Below are 20,001 nucleotides of genomic sequence, written 5' to 3'. Positions count from 1 at the left end.
CAGGAGCATGAGATTATGGTCAGAGCGACCGAGTGATTGGCGGGGCTTTGAGATAGAAGCTTCGGTACCAAAACACAAGTCTATAGTTCTATCCATTCTTGTGGGAGATGTAACATATTGTTCTGAATTGGGTAACGGTGATGTTACATCACGTGTTAAAAATCGCCAAGCAAAAACACAGGATGCTCACTATTGTGGTTAGGAGCTTATTTCTAATGTTCAGCAAGGCGTTGTGCAGCAAATGCATTGTCAGGACCAGGAACATGCTAAAATAATCGTTATCTGTGTATACTCCTGTGGTGAGTGAAAAGGCCTAAATGACACAGTTATGATATCGTGATGTCTGCTGCATTCTGTCTCTCTCAATGTAAAGTGTGTAGCCCACCTGTTATTTAAGGTAAGGTAAGGTAAGGTAAAACTTTATTGATCCCTCAGGAGGTCTCCTTTGGGAAATTTACAGCCATGCAGAGCCCTCCTCCGGATGACATCTTTGTTTGTGTAGTGTCTCTATCAAGATTTTATAGTAAATCCTTCCAGATCTCTATCCGATATTCCTTCTGACAACCATGTTACCGTAAATCAGAAGAGGCTTGTCTGATGGTAGTCTGTGATCTGCCGGCTTATTCCATAACGCGGCTGCTGGTTGAATGAGTGATTAAGATTCCCAGGCACGCCAGAAGTTTTTGTGTTGCAGCCATACTTTGAGTGTAAAGTCCAGTGTTTAAAGTGGTCCATTTCCACATTAATAGACAGCAGAAGAAAACTTACCAAAACTCACAGAGAGACACACGCCGTGAGTCGCTCACATAGTAGCGCCCTGCCCCCAGGAAGCCCTCTCTACGAAGACATGACATGGTGAAATAAACAAATTTGCGGTGGCAGGATTATTTAAATGCTTAAATTTATTATTATTAGTTTACCCTGTATACCCTGTTTACCTATCCGACTTTTGGAAAATCATTAACTACTTATTGTAGTGACTCAGAGTTGAGAATGTTTATAACAAGAGCTATAAACACATCCATCACTCAGTAGTTGAGATCTACGGTGGCCAACAAAGCTTACAACAAATGCACACACCGAAGCGACAACATTTCAACATTAAGCAAAAAACCTTCGACATTAAGCCAAAACGGAAATGTGCGGAATTATTCCACAATGGCGGTGATGGAAATGTGAGTTTGTGGACTTTTTGTTGAAACACAGAGAAACTGCACCTACAAGTAGTGGAAGATATTAAACGAAAGAGAATGAAAAATAAGTAAATTTAATCTAATGTCACAGACCGAGTGTCATAAATCATCAATATTTAAGGTATATTGTTTTTATTTAAGTACCATTACGTAGCAGGTATCATTAGATCATCCCTTATCTGCCAGAAGTTTCTTTAAAGCGGTTTAATAACTAGTTGTATTGTTTCTAATTATAAATAAACTAAATGCGCATTGAACGTTCAAGCTTACACCCTGTTTAATAACATTTTACTTTGTTGTTCGATATGAAAATTAATTTGAATGTCTTACAGATTAGTTTTAAAAAACATACTCGCTAACAGGTATTTACATATGCTGCTGTTTAAAAAAATCACTCATCTGAAACAACTAGCTGTCTGGAATAATGTTCCGTGTTAAATTACTAGCTGCAGATGGACTCTTCTCGATTTCAGAGAGACAAACTTTTAATCGTCTGATATTTTGACGGTTAACCTGGAGAGTCAGATTTTCGATGAGCTCTGAAACAGACTGTCATGATTTGGTTTGTCTGTCATGTTATGATTATTGTCTTGATTTCTCCTTCATGTTTCATGTCTAGTCTTCCTGTTTTATTTTTGTGATCACTCACCCCTCTCTGTTCCTGTTTCCTGTTTGCCCTGTAAAACGGTCAAAACACGGAGTCCGTTCCGTTCCGGGTCTTATCCTTCGCTTCGTTGAGAAAGATGGACAATCAGAGTGTGTCACGGGTCGTTTATTCGCCGCTTCAAGTCAAACAAAATACTAGCTTTATGATCGATCGGACACACTTTCTCCCGGCGACTGTACAGGTTAATAGACTCAGGCAGAAAAGTTCCCGATCTGTAGAAACATCGCTATATTTTAGGCAAATTTCCCGCCCAGGGGGTCATCCTTTCCGGCCAAATGGTTCTTTCAAGTTCCATGTGTCCCAATTCCCTGTAGAGAGACATCCTGATTTGTTACTTGTAATCTAATCATTCAAATATTCTCGGGTGGGGGTTTCCTTCTTTTAGCCCCCCTTTCCCGGATGTGTCTTGCTTCGTTCTTTGATCTAAGATTTAAGGTGTGATTGGCAGATAAACAAATGTTTTAAATAACCGGTGTCGTATCTATAATTCTGTTTCAAGCTTGTCTTGAAACAATGTGAATAAGTCTGGACTGAAATTTTGATTGTGAATATGTATTCAAACGTTTAAACTCTCAGATGAAGCGAGTAATTTATACTTTATATTTTGATTATCTTTTAGCATTAATTTAAGTATGGCGTATACGTCAAGTGTATAATAATTTGAATCCAATACCTTCCCCCTTCTTGTCTGTGTCCACCTGCTTCCTGATTGTCCCTGTGCACCTGAATGCACTTACATACTAATCAGCACTGCTCTTAAACCCCCTCTTAGTTTTGTCTCGTTACCAGTTCATTTGTAGCCTTGTCTCGCTTTATTCGCACGTACCTTCATCTTGCTTACCAGTGCTGAAATTTCAGCCATAGTTAAAGGCTTAAAGAAGGCCCACAAGGTGTAGACAATAGTGATTGGTTGATGAGGCGTCCTGAAGTGTTTCGACACGTTGCAAAACCCCTGAGTTATCTATCATAACCTCAGGTTCTACGAATTGGTGCAAAGCCCTCTAACGGCTTCGCTATTGGTTTAGCCCGAGGCACCGCCTCGTCTCTGAGAAAGCTTAATGAACTCGCCACCCAGCAGGGGGCAGTCCACTTCCTATAAAGGCGGGAAACACCCGCCGCACTTCCTCCAACTGAAAACTCAGCGAGAAGGGCGGCCGCTGGGCGACGAGGTTAGAGGGCTTCGCACCAATTCGTAGAACCTGAGGTTATTATAGATAACTCAGGGGTTCTACGTCATATTGGTGCTCCGCCCTCTAACGGCTTCGCTATTGGTTTAACCCAAAGGCGAAGCCTGACGGGATTAATGTACCCCCAGCTGGACGCCGCTCCTGAAGCAGCAGCCGTGGGCCTCGAGGGGGGCACAGCAGTGTTCAAAACCGTATGAGCTACTGATCTTGCCGTCACGTCAAGGAGATAGGCGTTAGCAAAGGTTGACGTGGACGCCCAAGAAGCAGCTGAGCAGATGTCCTCTGCTGCAACACCCAGTGAAACAACCACTGAGGCTGCCACAACACGGGTGAAATATGCCCTCAGACCGTTAGGAGTGGATCCACCCGCTGCTTGGTAGGCCCGGAAAATGGCCGATCTCACCCAATGAGAAACCCTCTGGGAGGAGATCACCTCTCCCCGTCGGCATCTAACGTGGCAGACGAAAAGGGCATCAGAGCACCTAAACACAGCCACCCGCCGCAAGGAACAGGCCAACGCCCTCACTGGACACAACAGGTGAAGACGTTCCTGACCCGGGTCCGAGTGGGGCGGCGGATGAAAGGCCCGCAGCGTGATGGTCGTCGCCCGGAACAAGGAACTCAGAATCTTTGGGCGGAACGCTGGGTTAGGACGCAAAGACACCGAAGACTCCTCGACTCCAAAGGAAGACACTCAGGGCTAATGGAGAGAGCACAAAACTCACTCGCTCTCTTCGTGGTTGTTAGTGTCAGAAGGAGCGATACCTTGAAGACAAGATATCCAGTGGGACTTGGTCAAGAGGCTCGAAGGTCGGCCCTGTGAGAGAGTCCAGTTCAAACTGGAGATCCCACTGAGGGCTGGAAGGCCTTGCAGGAGGTCGAAGCCTGCAGGCAACCCGTAAGAAAAAACGCGCCACAAGAGGGTGGGCGAGAGCCGAAGCACCCTCAACCCGACATGCCTCGTTGCTAAGGCTGATGCGAACACTCTCAGTGTCGCCAAAGTCCGTCCGCTATCCAGCAAAAGTTGCAGGAAAGACAGGAAAGCAGAGACCAAACAGGAGCTGGGGTCCAAGGACTTGTCTGCACACCAGCGGGAGAAAATCCCCCACTTCGAGGCATAAGCCTGCGTGTCGACGTGGCCCAGGTCCAAAGTCCCGCTCAGCTCGTCCCGTGCAGGACCTACACTTTGAGAGGCCGGTCCAGGGCAGCGGGGCCCAAGGGTTGGCCCACGGATCAACAGTATTAACCTCAGCGCCTCCCGCCTCGTCCTCCGAACTAAGGGGAGGAGGAGCCGTGGAGGAGGGAAGGCGAACAGTAGTCCGGCCAGCCACTCAAGTGGGCTGAAGCGTCTGAGCCTAATGGGGGCAATCCGATGCCCTGAGGGAGAACCAGAGAGGACATCTGAAGTTCTCCTTGCTGGCGAAGAGGTCTGCCACCGGGTGACCGAACCAAGACCATATCTCGGCTCTCCACTGCCTCAGACAGACCCCATTCGTCGTGGACGGCCCCCACCCGACAGTCTGTCCGCTACTGCGTTCATCTCGCCCGGAACATGCTGAGCTCTGAGAGAAAGCAAGTGACGGTCTGCCCAGAGCCAAATCTTCTTTGCCACACTCAGAAGGGCTGGGGATCTGGCTCCACCTTGGCGATTTATGTACGCCACGGTGGTGGAGCTGTCGGATAGCACTAGGACGTTGGACCGTGACAGTTGGGGAGAGAGGTGAAGCAGGACGTTGTAATTGCCTTTAGCTCTAGCCAGTTTATGTGACTGTACACTGGTCTACCCCGCTGGCGTAGGCCTGACCCGAGGTGCCTCCCCAACCTGTCAGAGAAGCGTCTGTGAACACCTGAGTGTAATGAAGGACGCAACCCAATGGAACTCTCCGTCTGAGGTTGACTAGAGAGTTCCAAAACTGGATGTCCTGCAAAACCCGAGCGGGAAGGCGCACTTTCCGACCTCGTTCCCCGTTCGCTTCCTAGCTTGAGACGACCAAACCATCTCTGAAGCTCCCTCATATGCAGCAAGCCCAGCCGAACTACCGTGTGAGCTGCTGCCATGAGCCCCAGGATGGACATAACAGTGCCTGATGTTGTCACATGACACCGAGCTTCCAGCAACTGTGTTGTCAGTCGGAGAATGGGCTGGATACGCACGTCCGGGAGGCGCGCGTATCCCTCCTCCGAGTTCAACAGTACCCCCAGGTAAACTAACTGTTGAACTGGAGTCAGAGCGCTCTTGCTGACCCCAGGGTGGCAATATGGCTCAACACCTTCTGTGTGTGAACGTAACTTTCTGCCTCTGACCTGGCAAGGATCAACCAGTCTTCCAGATAGGTCAAGATCCTTACCCCACTCACTCTTAATGGCTCCAGTGCCATCTCCACAACTTGGTGAAGGTCCTGGGTGCCAGAGTGTAGCCGAACGGGAGTCGAGTGTATTGAAACACACGATCCTTGAGGGCGAAACGCAAGTACTTTCGATGTCTCTTGACTACGGTATGTGAAAGTACGCGTCGGTCAGGTCGATAGATGTCATCCAATCTCCTGGACTCACACCTGAGAGCAGTTTCTTGACCGTCAACATGCGAAACGGGCGGGTAGCTATGAATTTGTTCAAATAGCTGAGGCACAAGGAAGTACCGGGAGTAAAACCCTGTCATCATCTCGGCTGCAGGAACCAGTTCTACGACCTCCTTCTGCAGCAGAGTAAACACCTCGTTTCTCAAACAGGATCATTTCTCCTGCTCCGCCACGCGCCTGATTACTCCCCCCAGCCATTTGGAATGAAGTAAAACCAGGCGACTCCAAGCCGAATAATGTTCTGTCAGAACCGCAGCCCTGGCAAACTTTGGGTTGTCCTCCGGCCCGCCCCCGCGAACGTCCAAGAGCGGGCCGTAGACGAAAGGGCATCACACAAGCCGCGTCTCTATCTCTTGAATCAACAGAGCATGTACTCGAGTTGGATTCACTAGAACCCCCACTCTCATAATCTACATACATAAAATCCGGCTCTGTTGGAAAAACGCGTAAGGGCGCGTGAGAAACCTCAGATGTGTGTCGTGCGTGTTCCCTTTCCCCCACGGAAGTCTTCCCAACTCCCTGAGCACTTCTTAGTTTCACCCGAGCTGACAAAACCCGCGATGTGGAGGAATGTGCTGGAGAATTAAACCGGAGCTGATGTGAGTTCAGAATAGGTCGCGTGCACGTCGGCACCGCATCACTCACCAAGTCCAGTACATTCTCAAGCTCCGCTGGCGGTCCTGACCTGCTCATCACTCGTGATATCCGATCGCCACGCACCTCTCCAGTTGATCGACGAGAAGGGGCGGAAGCCCCTCGCCTGGTCTCAGAACGGCGAAAAAACTTGCGCGTAAAAGCACCATGTTGCGTCAGTTCCATGGCGTTTCCTCTTTTCCGCCGCCATATGTGACGTCCTCCACGGTGCCAGTGCTTGTTGACAGCGCTGTGGGCGAAGGAACAACCTCCGGTCAACATAGACATGTCCGGACTAGTTCCACTCACCTCAGCTGTCAAGCTATGTCGGGCACGAGCGCTGGTCGACGCGGAAGTAAACACAGCTGACTCAGCAGGTCTCGCAGACCTCTGCGCTTCTGTAAACAAAACACATGTGGTTGGAGTCTGCCCCTCATTCGTGTGGACAGACTCCGTTATTACAGTCTCGGCATGACCCGGACGAAGGGGTTTAAAACCTCCTTCGAACTGTGATCTGAGAGGAAACTCACGCCGTCTATGAACGGCGGAGCATGTAAGCTTAGCATTAGCGGCAAAAGTTTCTAATGACGCCTGTGAATACGTCACACTCACAGGCGGAAACACATGCGCACTACTAACATCTCTCTCAGGTGAACCCGTCGAGTGCTGCAGGAGGGCCATGTGGCCTGCAAGAGATACTTACCTGATCGCTCTCGCATACCTCATGGTCGACTCCATGCAGCGAGCCAGTCGTCCTCCTCGTCGCGGTCTGTTCATGATCGAGGGACGACTCAGCTCGACTCATCAGGGTCCAACACGTTGGCACGTGAGCTTGTCGAGTGCACCGCACAGGACTGCCATGTTGTTTGTTTTTCTTAAACAACATGGCATTAACCTGTGTTGATCACAATCATGATCTGAGGCGGCGTGGGTGGACAAGCCTCGAACGCTTCCCGTCACTGTCAAAAGCCGTGGGAAGCGCTCGGAAGGCCACATAATCATCACGTGTGATTTGGGCCTAGGCAAACAAAGCAGACATGTGTGTCTCCCTCTTCAGGGAGTCTTCGTGCACCCATGGTTCACTTCAATATTCATTCGCCATCATTCCATTCCACTGTCAGGAGCTTTCTTGCTGAGTTGTAAAGGAGGAAGTGCGGCGGGTGTTTCCTGCCTTTATAGGAAGTGGACTGCCCCCTGCTGGGTGGCGAGTTTATTAAGCTTTCTCAGAGACGAGGCGGTGCCTCGGGGTAAACCAATAGCGAAGCCGTTAGAGGGCGGAGCACCAATATGACGTAGAACTGTATTGATACTGTGTCAATACTGTCACTGAATACTGACATCTGCTGGACATTGAAAATCCCTACAGGCAACCTATGAACCGACTCAACTGACACTGATTATATACAATAATATGATCCAAGTCATTGTATTTCATATAGTATTATTTCATATCTTCATTTAAATAAAGATAGCTTTTTATCTTTTTTAGATAGTCAATAAATAATCTGAACATGTATCATAACATGGACATCTAAGAGAACGTGTTGTGAATGAGGATGCTTGTGGACTGTTTTTTTTTTGTTTGTTTTTTTACCCATTTTTATTTAAAAAAAAAATAATTTCCAAGATGCTAAATTTGAGACAGTTACTCTTTTTGATTGTTTCTCCTGCAGTGGAAAAGGCCCGCTCACAGGGCACAGAGGCGGGAGTGCAGAGGAAATGCAGTGCTAGCTGGAAGAGGTTGGGGAAGGTGGTCCTTTGTTGTTCCCAGTATTTTAAGGGGTCCTGGGACGTAGGAACATTTCCCTCTGCCAGGTACAGTTGGACCTCTTGTATGGCATCTGCAGTAGAGTTTTTTTGTCTGCCTCACCATTTCCATATCAAGATGTTTCCAAAGGTCATCTTAAAAACAACAAATATGCATTTTATTACATGATTTCAAACAACGACAAACAAATAATGCTGAATAAATGCATGAAGTGGATGCAGACAGCTGTTCTGCAGATGGTCCTGGCAGGGGCTCATTTGTGCGTCCGATGACCGACGCACATTTGGAACGTAGCCGAATGATGGCCTCTCTCAATTTAGAGGAACTGCGGAACCAGAGTGATTTAAATCTGGGGTCAAGAAGTGTTGCTAGCATCAACACACTCAATGATTCCAGATTGGAAGCAGTGTCTGTGACTCAACGCTTCAGGTGTTCATGGAGGTGTTTGGCTGCCTGTGTGTGCAAGGTTGAGCACTATGCTCTAGTGCAGGGGTATCAAACTGGTCCAGAAAAGGGCCAGGGTGGTGTAGGTTTTTGTTCCAACCAGTCAAGCACAAATGAGTTAACCAATCAGGTGTCTGAAGACAGTAATCTGTTTTTCCTTAATCAACTGAGATGACTTTATGATAAGACACTTTAAAATTGAATTGGAATTGAATTGAATTAATCAAATAAGTCAGTCAGGTGTTGCTTGTTTAAGCCGACACCTGATGGTTAACTCATGTGTGCTTGACTGTTGTAACAAAAACCTACACCACCCTGGTCCTTTTCTGGACCAATTTGACACCCCTGCTCTAGTGCAACGTAGATCATTTTCATCTTCGGGATGACCCTGACCCTCGCCTCTCCTCAGACAACTCCACTGTGGTGTGTTGGAAAGGAGCAAGCACAATAAGGCTCGATTCCAATTCTCAGTTTAAGCACTACCACTAGGCCCTAACAATACGTTTGCGCGTGCCCACGAGGTGTAGTGGATTCCCAATTCTACTTTCGGCGTAGTGATAGTGTTCAAGGTAGTGCCAGGTCTCCCTACAAGAGGTAGTGATGTTGGAGGCACACTTCGCAACCGAGTGTTGAAGCAGAAGGAAGAATGGCGAGCAACATTGTGCATACATGTGAGTATTCTTGCTTTAAAACTAGTGTTTCTTCATAAAAATTAATGTGAAAGCATTGTTTTTGCTGATATTCCAGGTTGATAAATATAAACACACGGTGAAGATGCTACGTTAGCAATTGTTTGTTCGTAAACTTGAGTATGCATTCTTTCGACGATATTCCATGCTAATGCTTAAGGTTTTCCCACTTCTTTTTGACGTAAGCTGGGGTTACCTTCCCCCCCAGCTCCTGGGCATTAATGAACACCCTGATTGAAATAGAAGTTGACATAACTATGCAATGATACTCCTTACAGTAACATTAATTTCTACAAACATGTAAGTTATGAAAGGTGTCATTCATGTTGCATGATAAAATACATTGTTCATTCACTTGCTCATAGCCAGTGATGGCTGCATTACGCCTCTCTGTAAAAAGGGAGGCGTTAGCAGTTCGCCACTCAATAAGGTCCCTTGTGTCTTCATTTTCGTCCAAAATACACAAACAAAAGTAACGGACGTTGTACAACAACACTAGTGCAAAAATATGAAATGAAAAACTTACATCGGTATAAAGTCGAAAAATTAACCAAGGGGGTGTCACTCTCAACGTTTTATCTTGCCGCCTCCATTTGACTAATAGTGACGTAACTTCCGTTCACAATGTCACCTTCATTAAGATGGCGGCCGTTTAGGGTGGTTAGTGTCCATCGAACCATATTTAGTTTTGTGGGCGTTTTAGTACGCCAATTTAGTGTGCATGGCACACCAAATTTCGCATACTAAGAATTGAGACGCACTTGCGCATTAAAAATACTAACTTTGAGTACGCTAGTATGCGATTTGAGACACAGCATAGGTTAAACAAAACGATCACTCAATTGGACATCATGTACAGATGAATTAGAAAGTAAAGGCCAAGAGTAAAAACTAAGTCTAAAATGTGACCTTTTTAGTGAGTAGGTTCAGAGACTTAAAAATTAAAGGCTTCAGTTAAAGTTAAAAGTTCTTTAGCAGAACAAGATGTGATATTGTCAACATGAAGATTGAAGTCTCCAAGAATAAAAACGGATCCCAAAAAGTTATTAAAGTCCTTCAAGAACACTGGTGCAGGTCCTGGCGGCCGGTAGACTGAAAGACAATAGAAAGGTCTTGTAGAACCAACCAAGATCATCTGGGACTCAAAATAAGTGAATTCCTGTGTCACAATTACATGTCACTTTCTTGAAAATTATATAATGGTGTCCTTTCTGCTGGATTGTTTAGAGTTCAGCAACAGACACACTTCTGAGAGCTGCAGAAGTGTAGAAAACAAAGTGGTTTGCTGTGTTACCGACAATGCAGCTAACAACAAAAGCAATTAAAATCCTGAAATGGACCCACCACATATGTTTGGCACACAAAATCACCACAAATAATATAATGCTGAATTTTAAAAAAAAAGCTATTTTGAAACTTGTTCTTTATTCTTTTTCAGCCATGTCACAGTCTAAGAGAAGAGAATAACTGCAGCAACAGCAAGATCGAGCCAACCAACTCCACTGCTAGGGGACCAAGAGGCTGAAGAGAGTGAACAAAAGGAGCTACCCTGAAGGCACCATAAAGCCTTTTCCAAATGTGAGCTACAAGTGACGTTATTGCCTAAGAACAACTGCCATTATTGGCTGCATAGTCTGCTACACCTGCCCCTTGAGTGAGAAAAAAATTAAAAAGCACTGAAAATTAATGGAAGGGGAAGAAGGAGGAGGTGAGAAGGTTAAGAAGAAGCAGCACAGTCTACAAAATTATCAAAGAGTGGGAAAGTCAATTCCCGTGCTTGAGACCTGTTGCAGGCTCGGAGAGCAAAGCTTTCTGCCGGTGCTGCAACACGGATCTAAGGTAAGGTAAGGTAAAACTTTATTGATCCCTCAGGAGGTCTCATTCGGGAAATTGTTTTTTACCAATTGCCAGCAATTTTTCATAAACAATAAAAAAGAATACATAAAAAATAAAATAAGAAGAAGAACATAAAGAGGAAGAACAAGATGACACAATCTAAGTCTAAAGATAAAGACAAAGAACATAGGTCAAAGAAAAACAACAAAGACAAAGGATACAAAGACTAACATGGAACAGAACATCCAGATACTCTCACTCCACTCCTGCCCCCGAACTCAGAATTGTACAATTTAATAGCCCGAGGGATGAATGAGTCCCTGAGTCTATTTGTTTTGCACCTGGGTAGGAGCATTCGTGCACTCATTCTGCTTCTCTGCTCACTGATGACAGTGCTCAGAGGATGACTGTCATCATCCATGATGGAGAGTAGTTTCTTCAATGATCTCCTCTCAGCAACTGTCACCAGTGAGTCCAGCTTCATTCCAACCACAGAGCCAGCCCTCCTGATCAACCTGTCCAACCTGTTGACACTCCTCTTGGACACATTTCCACCCCAACAAACCACAGCATAGAACATGTGATCTGGTGGCCAAATCAACGGTAATTAAAAACCAAAGCAGATTAAAAAAAAAAACACACAGAGAAAGAGAAATCTTTTGCCAACAGAAAAATCTATAACACAATGCCTGCAAAAAAAGAAGAACACCAGAAAAGGAAAAGCTGGAAACTGCAGTAAAGACAGCAGAACACATTGTGGGGTTTGGATCAGATGGGTGCAATACCATGATGAGACGACACAACTCTGTCTCCAGTCGTCTAAGAAACAATTTGCCAGGTATCACCATACATCGCTCCATCCATCACTCCCTTCACCTGTGTGCTGGTGAGGCGTGCAAGCAGCTTCTTCGCCAGTGCAAAGACATTTATGGATATTTTAAAAACGGTTCTAAATGTGTGGCTGAACTTCGGTAATTTCAGGAATCCCACAAAATATTAAGGCCTCCCGAGACACCAATATTTCCAGAGTGAAGGTGTGGTTATTACATCACTAAGGCGCAAGATGTGTTAGATCTATGAGAAGCCGTTTGAGACAAAATTCAGTTTTTCTCTCACACTTATCAAACCCTCTCAAACTTACTATCAAACTCTCACACACCTTTTATCAAATTGCTCACATCTACTATCAAACTCTTTATTTACACTTAATAGTACGTGTATAAGTACTTGTACGTATATGAGTATTTACTAGTTAGTGTAAGACATCTTGTATATAAGTGCATGAGCACTTGATAGTGAGTGTGAGAGAACTTGATTACACAGGAAGCCATCCTAAATTACAAGGAACTTCAAAATAAAGTTAAATCATTGCGTAATCTTCGGCAGTTTAATACAAATGTTTGGATTTTTATTTTTGATATGACCACGTTATTTAATGATAATATTAATTAGCATTAATAAAGTAGTTAAACATTTCTGCTGATGTACATCATATCCGTCTAAGCACCGGACTTTTTATAAAGCAGCGGAGCCTGAAGAGTGAATTCAACGCTTAGAAGATGAGCATCTTAGTTGTTTTATTATTAATATTAGCTCTCGTTTTGCACATTAAAGTTATATAGTCTATTTTTATATTTTATTATTATTATACATTATTGCTTTCGGTAGGAACCTATTTGCATGTTTCCGGTCAGACTGTTACTTGTGTTACAACAGTGAAAAAGGTTTTACAGTCTTCCTTCAGTTAATGTTGGACGGTTGGATCTGATTTCGCTCGTGAAGAAGTAAGGTCAGGTTCACATTCTTAGTTTGAGCCCTACCACCTACAATTAAGTGTGAGATTTGGGCACGGCCTACCCTACATCATCAATCGTTGCCAGTGACTGAATATAAAGTCAGCTGAATAGACTGAGAACATGCCTATAACAGCAACGCTGGCTTTGCTCCTGGTGGTATAGCTGTGTTTACTTTCAACAAGACGATGCCGCCGACCTATCCGAAGTAGATATCATCGAAACATCCAAGCCCTACCACAAGAAATGTGTTTCATGAGAAAACCTCTGGGAGGAGATCTACCGTGGCAGATGAATGGGGCATCAGAGTCTAAACACAGCCAAATGCTGCAAGTAACAGGCCATAGCCCTCACTGAACACAGGTGCAGACGTTACTTACCTGGGTCAAAGTGGGGCGCTGGATGAAAGGCCCGCAGCATGAGGGTTGTCGCCCGGAAGGAGCAACTCAGAACTTTCGGGCGGAATGCTAGGTTAGGACGCAATGACAACAAAGACTCCTTGAACCCGAAGGAAAGACACTCAGGGCTAGTGGAGAGAGCACAAGAGGCTCGAAGGTCGGGCCTGTTAGAGAGTCCAGTACCAGCTGAAGATCCCACTGAGGGCTGGAAGGCCTTGCAGGAAGTCGAAGCCTACGGGCACCCCGTAAGAAACGCGCCACCAGAAGGTGGGCACGAGCCGAAGCACCTTGAAACCAACATGTCCCGTCGCTATGGCTGATGCGAACACTCTGTCACCACATCCTGTCCATCCGCTATTCAGCAAACGTTACAGGAAAGACAGGACAGCAGAGACCAAACAGGAGCGTGTGGAGAACGCCCGGGGCCAAAGTCCCACTCAGCTCGTCCCGTGCAGGAGCAACACTTTAAGAGAAAGGCCCAGCCCAAGGGGGGGGGGGGGGGGTTTCAGAGTCCCCTTTCCCTGACACAGAGCAGTGGGGGCCCAAGGGATGGTCCACAGGCCCCCGACTGCCATGGGCACCAGCTCTGGGAACCAGAGCGCCCCCGGGGAATCTGGCGCTACCAGTATTAACCCAAGCCGCTCCCGCCTCGCCGCAGAGGAGGGAAGGCGAAAAGTAGTCCGGCTTGCCATCTCATTGCGTCCAGTACATTCTCAAGCTTAGCATTAGCGGCGAAAGTTTCTCATGACGCCTGTCAATACGTCACAGGCGGAAACGCATGCACATTACTAACATTTCTTCCAGAACGAACCACAGAAACATCATTACTTTTTATTTTTATTTCCATAAACGCCCTTGGAGAAGGAGGGCCCCCCCGAGAAAATTCCTCGCCGCATCTGCTGCGTGGTCGCCGCTGCTGACCCATTGGCCGCCGATTCTGCTGCGGATTTTGCCGACACTCACTCATCGCCCGCCGCTGTGTTGGCGGGCTCTGGTGGCGTTTCCTTCCCGCACCAGATGATGAGGCCGACGAACGGTACCTCGGTCTTCGATCGCATATCCCCTTCGCGCCTCCTCATCAAGCCCATGCAGGTGACCGACTCCTGTTGCACCGCCTCCTGGTGGGCCATGATGTTTCGGAGCTCCGGACCAAACAGAGACTCCTCCATTATGGGTCCATTCCAGGAGTGCCTTCCGATCCTTCTCCAAGTCTAGATCTCGATCAACGGTGAGCCTGTCGAGCACACCACACAGGAGAGCAATGTTGTTCACGAGGGAGACCACCTGCACCCCATATAAGTTCTGTTGAACAACATAGCCGTTAACCTGTCTTCGGCAGGTTGACCTGGCCAGAGCCGAGCCACCTTGGGTGCTTGGATCCGCCTTGTAACACGGTCGGTCATCGTAGTCGGTCCATGACTTTGCTGAAGGACGCGGCGTGATTGGGGACTAGGCAGAGAAAACAAAAAACAGGTTTGTGTCCCCTCCCCAGGGGGGTGTCGCACGTCAGGCACACAGCTTTGTCCACGTCAATGCTCATAACTCTTACGTCTGCCAATTCCATGATCCTTCAACTCGCTGAGTTGTAAAGGAGGAAGTGCGGGGGTAATTTCCGCCTTTATAGGAATTGGACTGCACCCAGCCTGGTGGCGAGTTCATTAAGCTTTCACAGAGACGAGTCGGTGCCTCAGGGGTAAACCAATAGCGAAGCGGTTAGAGCACATATGTCAAAGTGAAGGCCCACGGGCCAGATCTGGCCCACTAATTGATTATCTATGGCCCCCTGGATGATATTTAATTACTATTAGAACCGGCCCGCAGGCCACAGCCGTCCGCTGGTGTTTTGCACGCACCAACACTACATTTCCCACAATGCAACGGTAGCCCGCGAAGTCACTGCAGCGCGCACAAGCGGCTTCATTATTCATCAGTAGTCAGAGCAGAGGTCAACTTTCTGATACCCCCCTCCTCAAAAATGGCTAAACGGAAGGTGGACGCTGAGAACAGGGGGTTTCAGGACAGGTGGGAGGCAGAGTACATGTTTACGGAGGTAAAAGGCAAACCTGTGTGTCTTCTGTGTGGAGAAAGTGTGGCTGTAATGAAATAATTCAATTTAAGAAGGCACTATCAAACGTCTAAGAAACACACAGACAAAGACAAGAATATGGAATATGAACAAAAGCTACAGAAGGTGGAAGAATTAAAACGAGGCCTTAAGTCCAGACAGGCTATGTTCACATATGCTAAATCACAAAGTGAGGCTGCTGTCAAGGCTAGCTTTATTGTGGCAAAAGAGGTCGCAACATCAGCCCGGCCCTTTGCAGAAGGAGAGTTTATCAAAAACTGTATGCTTGAAGTTTGTGACGCAGTGTGCCCAGACAAAAGACAACTATTCGCAAACGTGAGCCTGAGCAGAAATACCGTTGCTGAGCGCGTAGACCAGCTTTCCACCAACATAAAAGAACAGCTTGTGAGAAAGGGAAAAGATTTCATCGCATATTCTCTTGCTGTGGATGAGAGCACGGACACATCAGACATTGCCCAGTTGTCAATTTTTGTCCGTCAGTCTGAGCATAACAGAAGAGTTTTTGGCATTACGTCCTATGCATGGCACAACTACAGGACAAGATCTGTATGAAGAGGTATCCAGATGTGTAAATGAGATGGGGCTGCCTTGGGAAAAACTCGTGGGATTAACCACAGACGGAGCACCCGCAATGTGTGGGCACAGGAGTGGTTTGGTGGCAAGGATGCGGGAGAGGATGCGGGAGGAAAACGTCACAGATGAGCTAACAGCGTATCACTGCATCATACACCAGGAGTCGTTGTGTGGCAAAGCCTTGAAAATGGAGCATGTAATGAGCACCATAACGCGAGCAGTTAACTTCATCAGAGCCAAAGGTTTAAATCACCGCCAGTTCAAGGCATTTCTGGAGGAGTTAGATACAGAGTATGGTGATTTGCCGTATCACACAGAGGTGCGATGGCTAAGCCGGGGAAAGGTGCTTCAAAGATGTTTTGAGCTGCGTGAGGAGATCTATCTGTTCATGGAAAGCAAGGGGAAAGACACAACAGAGCTCCGAGATGAAACTTTCCTGTGTGAAATGGAATTTCTCTGCGACATCACGAGCCATCTGAATGTGATGAATCTGCAGCTGCAGGGACGGGGACGTGTCATCTCTGATATGTACAGTACAGTGAAGGCCTTTAAAACCAAGCTGAGTCTGTGGGAGACGCAGATGCGGAAAGAAAACTTAAGCCACTTTTCCAGCTGCCAGACCATGAAAGAGAAGCTCTCTACCGCTATGTTCCCGTGTGCACAGTTTGCCGATAAACTCAGCATACTTGCCGCCGACTTCCGACGCCGATTTGCTGACTTTGAAGCCCAAAAAAACAGGTTTGAACTGCTCAGCAATCCTTTTGCAGTTGATGTAGAAAGCGCACCACCAAATCTACAAATGGAGTTGATTGAGCTCCAGTGCAATGACACACTGAAGGAAAAATATGAGAGAGTGGGTGCTGCCGAGTTTTCACGTTCTATCCCCGACACAATGCCCCAGTTGTGCATCCAAGCCGCTCAGACGCTCTCCATGTTCGGCAGCACATACCTGTGTGAACAACTGTTCTCTTTGATGAAGCTAAACAAAACATCACAGAGGAGTCGTCTTACTGATAATCACCTTCACTCAATCCTGAGGATTTCCTCAGCTCAGAGCCTAACCCCGAACATTGATGAACTTGTACAAAAGATGAGACACCTCCAAGTATCAGGCTCAGCCTCAGACAAGTGAGCATCACAGAGCAGTAACGTATTTTCAGTTTTTTAATTCAGTTACATGTTTACATTTGTTTCTACAAGACGTGATTTTTCTTTGAAGGAAGTATTGTTTTTTCTGTGTGCCATAAATTTTTGTATTTTATTTATATTTATTTTTCAGTTGAATGGACTCAGGGAAAATTGCAGATAAGAGCCATGAGAAAGAATACAACTGATTTGATTTTTTTTTTTTATTTTACTATTTGAAAGCAGTGATCGGTAGATCATAGAGCAGCACAATAATACATTTTCAGTTTATAATGCATGCACTTTTATTTATGCATTTATCTTGATATTAAGAAACACATTTTGTTTTTAAAAACAATTTAATTTTTTGCTGTTTGGCTGTTGAAAATGTTTTCCCTTGAAGTTACTGACAGAGCCATAACAAAATATTGCCATATTCATTTAATCATTAAATAATGTACACTGTGTTAGGTCTTGGTTCAATAGGCTATGTGCAATCATTTCGATATGTTTTAATAAACATTGAACCAGTCCGGCCCTCGGCTTGTAGCAAGCGGAGAGTCCAAGAATAACTATCATGATCAAGGTAGCGACGAGTAACGATCTGGAACAAACGTTTACTGTGTGTCGAGAAGCGATCTTCTGGCGATGCATTCACGGAACGTCAGAACTTTCAGCTTCGCTCCTTGATTGCCCAATCGTTCGCAGCTAGTGATTCTTTAACCAATATGGAACATTTAGGGTTGATAGCAGTGTACTATCTGTCCAGTAAACAAAATAATTATGGACAGAAGAACATTCATCCACCTCACACATAGTAGTGAAAATAACTATTTACTGTCTCCTATTCTAAACAATTATAAACAAAAATATACCTGGAGCAGAAGGGCAGGTATACACTTCCACAAAATGTTCAATAAACAAATGTTAGGGGTTTCTCTGTTCCGATGAACCGACCCCTCCCCAGCCTTGTACGTGGTGCTGGAATGAAGGACAGACACATGGATGAGTTTAAGAAAAATGCTCGTTTAGTGAATTATGCAAAAGTCAGAGACAAACTTACGTGAACACGGGCTAGCTGCTAGCAAGCAGAGAGATCTATCGCAGACGTCTTCGCATGCCAGAACGCAAAGATCAGACAAAATGGTGGATCTTTATAGTAGAATATTCAGGTTAACGCCTCTAGTCAAATGTGAATGTAGGATTGGTCAGTAACTGTAAACACTTTATTCTAAGATGGCCGTCGCACGTGATCGTAGTGGAAACTTACTGAAGGTTGTTGTTTTCTAGAATCTGTCTCTTCCCAGCGACTTGTGTCCTTCAGTGTGAGTTCTCAAACAGGTTCACACTGACTTCTTGGAATCTGGGATTGTTTAGTCTTTCTGTGTGTGTGAGGCTTTCTGACCTCGGCCTTGTGTTGCAGTCAGTGAATCCAATGCAAGAATAGGATTATTTAATATGAATTAAATATGAAAGATTATCAGTTAATCAAGTGACTATTTGAAATGTGTATTAAATCTAGATGATTGATTACAGTAAAGTTGTCATTTCCTTACATTCCCCCTGATTGCATCATGAACTAATGATGCAATAAAACAAAGACAAGTCTGATTTCAAAATAATTGCGAATCTGATTATAAACTAAACATGCTAAACTATCATGCGTATTTTTTTTTTTTTTAGAATCCCTTATTAGTCCCGCGAGGGGAAATTCGGTAGTGCTTTTGACAGCCATTCACAAATACTGATGGGAGTAGACTGCACACCTGCGCCAAGCCTACCATCAGGAGCAATCAGGGTAAAGTGTCTTGCTCAGGGACACAACGACACAAGCTTGTCTGGAGCTGGGATTGAACCTGCAACCTTTTGGACTGCAGGCAACCACTCTACCATCTGAGCTATGACGTGCCACACAAAGATTACATATGGTGAGAAAGCAACAGAAGAAACACAGATTCATGAGAACAATTATACATTATGAGCATTTCTCTCAAATCACAAAAAAAAAGAAAAAATCCAAAAAAAATTTAATAATAATAATAATTCCAAATTATGCTATGAATTAAAACTGAAGTAATTGAATGCCAAATCATCAAAAAAAACATATTCACACTAAGTAACTCAAATCTAATAAGTCTATTTTGAAGTAGAGATTTTGATAAAATATATATTGATATGGAGCCATTATCCACTGCCTTGAAAAACCTCTTTAACGAGGTAAAAAGAAAGCAGCAGCCCCGTTGTCGGCGACTTGGATGTGGGCTCGTGTGAGGTGTTGTTGACGTACTCCCCCGTCAACAGTGCATCATTGAGCTCGTCCTGCAACATAGGAAAGAAATGAACAGCATCGCATTCTTTGGACAAATGAGAAACAATACATCTTTAAATCATGCTTTTTTTTTTATAATTTACTCATACTACTTCATGCAGACAAAATTAACCCCTTCCTATTTACTACCTAAGTCAGAGAGATAGTAAAACACAGTCGTACCTTATTCTCGAGCTGTTTTCTACACCAAAAATTTAAACTAATTGAATGCATTCTGGACAGAGCTCCCTTCAGCAGTGTTGATCGGCAGAACCGTGCAACAAGAATCACCATCACGTAACAAACCTATTATCCAGCTAAGTATCTATCTAAGTCCTCCCCCTGAGGGACAAATAAACAACCTAATTTATTTGTATTTAAAAAATGTTTTCTTGAATAACTTTATATCCAAATCTATTGTCAAATCATTTAATTAATCATAATACTCTTTGTATTAACTCTCCTAAATTTATTAATGAATAAATGTATTCAATTATATGACATTATTAGCTAAAAAGCTTTGTTTAATCATTATTATTCCTCTTAGATTTGGTTTGAAAGTCTATTGCTAAAGTAAATGGATAATATCAAATAGAAAAAAGTGACTATGTGCAAACTATTCTGCAGTCGTTTATTTATTCAATTTTGTTTTTTCTATATTAGCATTTCTATTGTTGGATTTCTGGACCTTAGTTTAGCCAATTAATAAAAGTCTAACTAAG

At 45.0% G+C, this 20,001-nt stretch overlaps 1 protein-coding gene across 2 annotated transcripts; it reads right to left on the bottom strand.

Annotated features, from left to right (window-relative positions):
* Window positions 1-7,878: 7,878 nt before the first annotated feature.
* LOC148060953 (uncharacterized) lies at window positions 7,879-19,233 on the bottom strand. Of its 2 annotated transcripts, XM_087779909.1 has the most exons (5): window positions 18,242-19,233; window positions 18,035-18,153; window positions 17,847-17,952; window positions 14,514-14,636; window positions 14,074-14,421 (listed from the first exon to the last, which is right to left on the bottom strand). In XM_087779909.1, the coding sequence occupies exons 4-5, from the start codon at window positions 14,588-14,590 to the stop codon at window positions 14,151-14,153; spliced, it is 348 nt and encodes a 115-aa protein (XP_087636035.1). In that variant the 5' UTR covers window positions 14,591-14,636; window positions 17,847-17,952; window positions 18,035-18,153; window positions 18,242-19,233; the 3' UTR covers window positions 14,074-14,150. The 2 variants fall into 2 exon arrangements, 1 of the variants encoding a protein (XP_087636035.1); XR_015709274.1 differs by lacking the exons at window positions 14,074-14,421; window positions 14,514-14,636; window positions 18,242-19,233 and adding an exon at window positions 7,879-8,161 and having other exon boundaries at window positions 18,035-18,144.
* Between the last annotated feature and the right edge of the window lie 768 nt (window positions 19,234-20,001).

This window comes from Callionymus lyra, chromosome 18 (assembly GCF_982586985.1).
Source record: "Callionymus lyra chromosome 18, fCalLyr1.hap1.1, whole genome shotgun sequence".
In the NCBI taxonomy this organism is placed as follows: domain Eukaryota; kingdom Metazoa; phylum Chordata; class Actinopteri; order Syngnathiformes; family Callionymidae; genus Callionymus; species Callionymus lyra.
The sequence above is the reverse complement of the archived record's forward strand: the minus strand, read 5'-3'. Positions and strand labels throughout refer to the sequence as shown.

Coding starts and splice junctions, on each gene's coding strand:
- LOC148060953 (XM_087779909.1), bottom strand. CDS start 14,590: ATGACCGACCGTGTTACAAGGCGGATCCAAGCACCCAAGGTGGCTCGG. Junction 14,422..14,513: donor GGTCAACCTGCCGAAGACAG/GTTAACGGCTAT, acceptor TGTGCTCGACAG/GCTCACCGTTGATCGAGATC.